Source organism: Corylus avellana, chromosome 11 (assembly GCF_965113065.1).
Source record: "Corylus avellana chromosome 11, dhCorAvel1.hap1.2, whole genome shotgun sequence".
NCBI classification, from domain to species: Eukaryota; Viridiplantae; Streptophyta; class Magnoliopsida; order Fagales; family Betulaceae; genus Corylus; species Corylus avellana.
Window position 1 is genome coordinate 12,180,760 of NC_142500.1, and position 8,588 is coordinate 12,189,347.

At 33.3% G+C, this 8,588-nt stretch overlaps 1 protein-coding gene across 1 annotated transcript; it reads right to left on the reverse strand.

The window, feature by feature from the left end:
* Nucleotides 1–497: 497 nt before the first annotated feature.
* LOC148583099 (GDP-mannose transporter GONST1-like) lies at nt 498–1,597 on the reverse strand. Its single transcript, XM_088511619.1, has 3 exons — nt 1,487–1,597; nt 785–882; nt 498–663 (listed from the first exon to the last, which is right to left on the reverse strand). Exons 1-3 carry the CDS (start codon nt 1,567–1,569, stop codon nt 611–613), a joined length of 234 nt encoding a protein of 77 aa, XP_088367745.1. The 5' UTR covers nt 1,570–1,597; the 3' UTR covers nt 498–610.
* Nucleotides 1,598–8,588: the final 6,991 nt, after the last annotated feature.

Sequence of the window (8,588 nt, forward strand, 5' to 3'; positions counted from 1 at the left end):
AAGGTTTTTCAAATCTTTTGGCGGAGGCGGAATGCGGAATCATGAATTCCGACTCCAATCCCTCTTATGCATACACCTATCTCAAACCCCATTTGATTGTTAACTATATGCAACCAATCTCCCCCCAAATCTAATAATAAGAAACACATTTATCCAGAAGAAAAATCAACTTTCATCATGATCTTCATCAGCTCAAGCATCTCCTTTCATTGACATGAGGGTTTCAAATTCAATGTGATAATTTATAAGATGAACAATGATGATATAGGGGACGATAATAGTCAGTTACATGATCCAGTACATATCCGAAAAAGAATCAGGGATAGTATCTTCCCTCAATACAACAAAACCAGATACCCAATTCATTTCGTTAGAAAGCCCTTCTCCCTTCTAATAAGGAAAAAATCAAGAGAATTGCACTGGTAAACGGACAAGATCTTGTTCACTTCTCTTTCTTTTTCTTTTTCTTTTTCTTTTTTTTTTTCATAGAAAACAGCTCTGCCGAACGACTCCATGAGATAGTCAAGCTCTCAGATGCAATTTACTAGGAATAGGAGTGCAAAATTAGGGTATCATGAAATGAAACCTCACTTTCAGTACTTGTTCAGATTTAAGATCTCTCCCGCATTTTTGCCCTAGCAAAGAATACTCCAGCCAAAAGACCTACAGAATGAGAAAAATTGTTTTTGGTAATCCTAAAAATGAAGAAAATTCAAAAAGTTTTTCTTCTGGTTTAGGAGAGAACATGTAACATGGTCAAGCCAATGACATGACAGAAAATTACCAAAGAATATGCTTGCAGAGTTCTCCAAGCTGGTAGGAACTTTGAAAAGAAGGATGCCAGCAACAGACAGTGGGATCTTATTCAACGACCCAACAAGGCTGCAGGATACAGTCAGTGATTAGAGGTGTACAGGGTAAACATCTTTGATCACTAATACTGTCTCATTTAAAGTAAGCATGGTGGTTTAATCAAGCTCAACCAATAATTCATTCTTTCAAAGAAGAAGAAAAAAAGAAGACCTGATGGTAAACTTTTCAATCAAATTTCATTTAGCTTAAAGTGAACCTCGAGTTTATAATGGAATATGACCAGAGCAACTGAATCTAACCCCTTTCAATACTGAACTTTTCAACCCTTTACCTACATCAACCAATGCAACTAGTCATTATGCAGCAATAGTGTGCTCCTGGGGTGGCTAGTTTGCACAAAACCTCAACTCTTCCCAAACCCTTCTTCCATTTGATTTGCACCTTGTTCACTAGGGAAAACAAAATCTAATTGCAAAGAAAAGTTAAAACCTGATAACCAGTCGTCTCGGAGTTGGGTCATCTGGGTCTCAATTAAAAATAAAATAAAAATTGCACCCTCAAATTAACATATTCAAGTATTCTTTTTTCTTTTCCATTCTTTTCTTCTTTATTAATATTACTTTTTTTTTGGGGGGTGGGGTTGTTGCAGGGAGTAGAGTATTCTTTATCTTACCTGTATGTTGTAGCCCCAGTTTGATGAAGAAACCACATAGAAGTGAAGCTAATTGCCAGTCCCAAAACTCCACTTAACGTCATTACAAGCCAGAAGGTTGACAGCCTCAAAAGTGGCCTGCCAATTTAATTCAAGATCCAAAAATTTCAACTTCATAATTTTGAAAAAGGAACACAAGGAAAGAAAAAAATATCAGTTTTTTATGCAATTATTAGAGGTTAATCAAGTCTCTCGAATAGCCCAATAACATGCATGTATGAAGTTCGCTTTTGATAAGTAGAGTTACGAAAGCATACAGGTTATTGAACGGCACCATTAGGTCCTGCTTGTCAATGGCCTTGGGCTGGTGGTGTACTAGGGCCGGCACTGTAGCACTTTTTTTGGGCTTATGTGTTTGATTGGTTTTAGTGAAAATGTTTTGTAGGGAAAAGTGAAAAAATATATTTTATATGGAAAAGTGAAAAAAATTTATTTTGTAGTGATTTTTTTATTTGAATAATAATAAAAAAAAAATGATTGATATGGTATAAAAAATAGAAATGTTGAGATTAATTTTGAGGTGATAAAGTTTTTTTTTTTGGGATTGAGGATGGCCCTGGTACAATTCCAGCCCAGGGCCATTGGCAAACAGAGCCTTACTGTCCAGGAGATAAAGTAAAATCAATTTGGTAGTTTGATGGGCTATTTTAGTACTTTTTTTTTTTTTGGGAATATCTCAAGAATTGTACTTTTGATTTTACTTTAATACGACATGAAGTAATTTGCAATTTGTAATTTAGGCAAACTATATACAGTGACTAATTATTTATTATTTATTCCGAAAAAACTTTTTTTTTATTCGCCCATTGGTTTTCTTGTATTTTTAAGAATTGTTTGGGTTTTTTTTTTTTTACAATTATTTTATTATTTCATTTGTTAAAAGAATAGGGCTATTATAGGAATATAAAAAAATAAGTGGCATTTTTGATACATTTTGGTAGTTTGGGGGGCTATTTTAGTACATTTTGAACATTGGGGCCTATATTGCAAACGGCTGGTAGTTTGAGGGGTCTTTTTATATTTTTCCCAAATTTAATTGGTACCTATAATAGGTAACAAAGTTTAATTGGTATACGTATAATATATATGTATAATTATACCCGATTCAAAATTTAATTGGTACATATATTAAGTAACAAAATTTAATTAGTACCTATATGTGTTTAAAAAAAAATATTAGGTAACAAAATTATTGACGTGTTACATTTGACACGTCAAGAATTTTTTGACGTGTCTACAGGTGACACGTCACTGGCAGTGGGGCATTTTTTACTATTTTTTTTTGTTCTGTATTTTCGTTTTTGCAGCTGAATAAGACAAGTCTGTTGTTGCTCTACCTACAATAGGTCTTGGATTTGTTGTTTTCTTAGGTTTTGCTTAAGAATAACGGAATGATTTTCGGCAAGTCTTTTATTTTCTTCTAATTCTTTTATGGGAGCAAACTATTGACTGATGACGGATAAGTTATCAAGTCTATGGAATAATTGTCTTTAATGAAAGAGACAGCGACTAGTGACGTGATTCATCGGTCTATGCTGTAGATCTACATAGTGATTGTGATAATGACATTTCTAAGATGTTGTTTTTTAATAGCCAAAAAGGCTATCTATTGGGTATATATGTCATAGATAATGTTGGGGCCGTAGAGTTTTCAACCTGTATCTTTGGTATTGTATGATGGAACATTTTGCTCCAAATTGGTTTTATACCAATGACAATAACTGGTTTGTTAAAAAAAAAGAAAAAAAAGAATGGAGTAATTAAGGCCGACCTTTCTCTAGTTAAAGAGTGCAGTCACTACAAAAATTCTCCATTTTAATGACTCAAAAATAATGACGGTTTTTGCCCAAAAAAATTCATTATTAAGCTAGTGACGTGCAAATGGTGACTTTTTCAAAATGACAAAAAGTCCATAGACTAAAATTTGGGGTAATGTCGTTTGAACAATAAAAAGGGCATTAAATGGCTACATTTTGTGCAAAACGACACCCTTTAGAAGGTAACGTATGAACAGTGCACATTACCATATAAAAAGTGCCATTTTCACTCTTCACACGTCACCTTTGAGAAGGTGATGTTTTCACTATTCAAACATTGCTACCCTGTAAAATACTTACAAAAAAAATATTTTTTTACCAAAAATATATATAAAGAAAATAAATAAATAAATAAAGGGGGTAGCCACCCCTCTTTGGGTCACCCCCACCCTTGAGGGTGACCCATGAGCCACCCGAGAGGTGGCTGCGTGATAAGTGCTGAATGTTACACATTCAAGCCCCTTAATTCACATATGTTAAACTATTAATTTTGTTATAACTTGATGTTTTGTGTTGTTTTTTTATGTTTTCTTGCATTTTTAAGATTTTGAAGAAAAGCAAGCGTTTCTGGCAAGTTTCGTACTTAAAAGATATTTTGATCACAAGCTGAAGGAAATGCGCTCGAGCACCCAAATAAAGGGAGGAGAAGGGAGAGAAGCAGATACAAGCCCAGGAGAAGAATTGGAGGCTATATCAAGAAGAGTTTAAGTTTTTCTTCTCTTCCCTATTATTTTATTATGAGGATGATTTTCATTCAAATTATGTGTAACTAATACTTTAGCTATGGCTTAATTGAAGCCCTAAACATGTCTCTTTAGGATTTCAATATTGGCATCTTTGCTACAATTATATTTTGGATACTAAACTTGATTATTTCTTATGTGATTGAATTCCTCATATGAATGTACTTGATCATCATATGCATATGGTATGAATTTGTTATTTAATTCAATTTGGATGACTGAGTCTCGGGCTTAATTGAGTGACAAAAGAACTCTATCACAGGTTCTTGGATTAATCAACATGGAGAACCGGAAGTAGATACCATGCTCTAGGCTTTATGTATTTGTCGATTTCTATAAATTTATGCGTTCTTGAAAAACAACTTAGTAGATACTATGATATATCCTTTGAGAAAGAAAAGAATTAAAGTAGATACCATACCTAAATCGTTGCTTAGAAAAATCAATAGCTTAAGGAGTAGATACCATGCTCTTAGGTTGGCAAACATTGGGTATCTTGATATGGTTGTAACATTGGCATATTATTTATCTTATTCGAGTATGATTAGTAGTGGATATCAAAACCCTACCCTTTCATTCTTATTATTTCAACTCAATATTTTATTTTGTTTCATTCAGTTAATTATTTAGGGAATTGCTTTTAAGTATAATTATAACAATCCTCGTAAGAATGATCTCGTACTTTCTTTCCATACTATCGTTTTTATATTGTGCACTTGCGAGTAAAACTTACATTTATTTGCCTATTATTTAGGTAGATAATTACACAACAAGTTTTTGGCACCATTGCCGGGGATTGCGTTGAATTTTGTCTATTATTTAGGTAAATAATTACACAACCAGTTTTTGGCACCGTTGCCGAGGATTGCGTTGAATTTTGTTTAAAAGTTCTTCTTTATGTTTTTAGTTACTTCTATCTAAATTTTAATTTTTTTTTTCTAATATGTTTCTGTTTTCAGGTTTTCGTTATGTTCTGTTCTACAGCATTGCAATCGAGCACACAAGCCAGTGCGATCGAGTGCACATCCAGACAACAGCACTGAAGCTGCTGTGATTTCTTGTTCTGTTTCGGCTATACAACAGTGTGATCGATCATAGTTCAGAGCGATCGAGCGCACCACTACCAGACAGCAGCATTGAAGCTGCTATAATTTCTGTTCTACGGCAGTGCGATCAAGCGCCCAATCCAAAGGGATCGAGTGCACCACTGCGATCAATTGCACATCCACAACGATCGAGCGCAGCACTGCCACTACAAAAAAAAAAAAGATGATTTTTTGACGTATCTACAGTAACACACTTTTTGCCATGTCACTAATTAATGACGTGATAATTATTGCCACGTCAAGAAAAACTTTATTGACGTGCTAAATTTGCCACGTCAATAATTATTGACGTGGCATTTTGACACGTCAATAATTATTGATGTGCCATTATTTCACACGTCAAAAATTAATTATTTGTTTTAAAAAATATATATTAGATAACAAAATTTAATTGGTACCTATATTATGTAACAAAATTTTATCGGTATATGTATAATTATACCAGATTCAAAATTTAATTAGTACCTATATTAGGAAACAAAATTTAATTGGTACCTATATTGGGTAAGAAAGTTTAATTGGTATATGTATAATATATATACCTGATTCAAAATTTAATTGGTACCTATATGTGTTTTAAAAAAAAATAGAAGGTAACAAAATTATTGACGTGTTACATTTGACACGTCAAAAAATTTTTAACGTATCTACAGGTGACACATCAATAAATTCTTGACGTGCCGCATGTGGCACGTCAAGAAAAAAAATATTTTGACGTGCCACGTTTGACACGTCAAGAATTTCTTGATGTGTCAAATGTTGGCACGTCACTAAAAAAATGAGCGGGAGAAAATTATTGGAAGCGGGAGATCTCTCTTATCCCTCCTTTTCGTCAAAAAAAAAAAAAAAAAAAAAAGGACATACTCTGTCCTTTTTTTTTGAATCCTAATTCTCCCACGCAGTTGTCCCTCTCCTTCTTCCTCATTTTTTTTTTTCTTTCTTTTCCTTCTCACCAAGTGTAGCGGGATGGTTCTTTTTTTTTTTTTGTGGAATGGGTTTCTTCCCCATGGCTGGGTCACGGCAGGCGGCTTCCCTCTCCGGTGGATCCCTTTAGGATGATAAAATCACGCAAGCGGCAGGTTGGGTTTGGCTGGTTCGGTTTGGCGACGATGAAGAAGAAACGAGCTGCGTTTTCTAGATGGGTTGTTGATTGTTAAAATTGAAACAAATATTCTGATTGGCTTGTTGAAGTAGCCGATTAAAAAAAAAAAAAAAATTATTGATTTTGTTGGGTCGTTGTTGCTTCGGCAATGCTGGGTTTGGGAGAAAGAAAAGAAGAAAAGAGGGTTTGGGAGAAAGAAATTAAAGAAGAAACGGCCGGTGGGATGGATTTGGAGCTTTGGTTTTGTTTTTTCGCCGATGGTTTTTTCTAGTTTTGTTTTTCTGGTTTTCTCTGGATGAAGAAAAGAGAAAGAAGAAAAGAAGAAAAAAGGGTTTGGGAGAAAGAAAGAAGAAACGGCAAGCGATGCTAGCCGGTAGGATGCTCTCCGGCGCCGGTGGATTGGTTGTGGATATTGGTGAAATTTTTTTTTTTTTAAAAAAAAAAAATTATTTTTTTTAATAATTTTTAAACTTTATTGACGTTTCAAAATTGGCACGTCAACAAATTTATTGACGTGTCAAAACTGATACGTCAACAAATTTATTGACAAGAAATACTAGAATATAATAAAAACTCCACATTTTGCCCATAAAAGTCCATATGGCAAGATGCCACATCATATTTTTTGTGGAGGAAAAAAAACAACAAAAAGAAGATGACGTGGCAATATGCTACATGGAATTTTATGGGTAAAATATGTAATTTTTATTAGGTTTATTGACGTGTCAAAACTGACACGTGGACAAAATTATTGACGTGTCAAAACTAACATGTCAACAAAATTATTGACATGTCAAAATTGACACATCAATAAATTTGTTGACGTGTCAAAACTAACACGTCAATAAATTATTGACGTGTCAAACAGTGATACATCAAAAAATCTCCATTTTTGATACTCTAAATTTTAACGTCCGACACACATCATTAAAGTTTAGTGACGTGTCCGGCCACCTAACACGTCAAAAGCACCCCATCAAGAAAAAAAATCCATTTTTTTGTAGTGAAAGAAGATAATTTTGAAATTAAGAAGAAGAAAAAATGAGGTATAAACAAGGACCATAATTAATATATAAACAAAGACCATAGCTAATAATTTATAAACAAGCTAGGACTAAAACCATAATTGACTTATAAATAAAGACCATAAGTAATTTATAAACTAAGACCATAAGTAATATATAAACAAAGGCCATAGTTAATTTATAGACCAAGACTATAATTAATATATAAACAAAGACCATAATTAATAATACACAAACAAAGACCATAATTAATTTATTAACTAAGACGTACCACAAGCTGATTTCTTTTAAGCGGGAAGAGAGAATAGCCTAGAAGAAGTTAAGGACAAAAATGAGCTACAAATTGATTTGTAGCTAATTCTTACAAATCAGTCTAATAAATTGTAAATTGTTTCTTAATATGTGAGAACCAATTTTTTTTTTTTTTTTTTTTAAATAGCATTAATAAGAAAAACATGTGTTTTTTTATATGTTTTATGAACACGTCACTTTATTAAATGAAACATGTTACACATCATTTTCTTAACCATTTTTTTTGTAAGATCTAATGATTGATTCACATATTCACTATACGAAGATGGGTGAAAGATGGGATGAAGAATGATTTTTTTTTCTTATTAAATTAGTTTGTAAGAATTAGCTACTTCATGTTGAGAGTGTTACATTTACATCCATTTCTTCTATAAATTCATCATTGAATCTGTGCGATTTGCATGTGATTCCACATATTTAATAGTGAATTTGCAGATATTTTACACAAAGATAGACAAAAAATGAAAACCAAACAATTTTTTTTTTTTTTTTAGGTGTTAATGTTTCAGCTTCGTACCTGTCAAATTTTTTTGTTGTTGCTGGCTGGGTACTGTTCATGAGATCCGCAATTATTGTGACATGTACGTCTGCCATGTGAACTAGCTAACAGAGATCCGAGATACTAGGTTTCTTTAATTTGTTTAGTCCTATGTTTTTTGGGCAAGTGACAAATATCTAATGATATAATTAGCTGTTGAATCTTACTGCAAAGCGCAGAAACAAGGGATCAGAGATATAAGAGCGCACATGCACGCCATGCAAGTGGAAATTGGAAAATCATAACGGCTAGCTCTGATGGCTATAAATAGAACAGGCTCCCTATTGCAGCAGCACAAGCCAACTTCTTTGTTCTTCCCAGAAAAGTCTAAGAGTTTCTAAACTTTCTATATATATATATATATATATATATAAACAATCCCCTATGGCTGTGGCTGCCGATAAGGGTGATCAGCTGAGC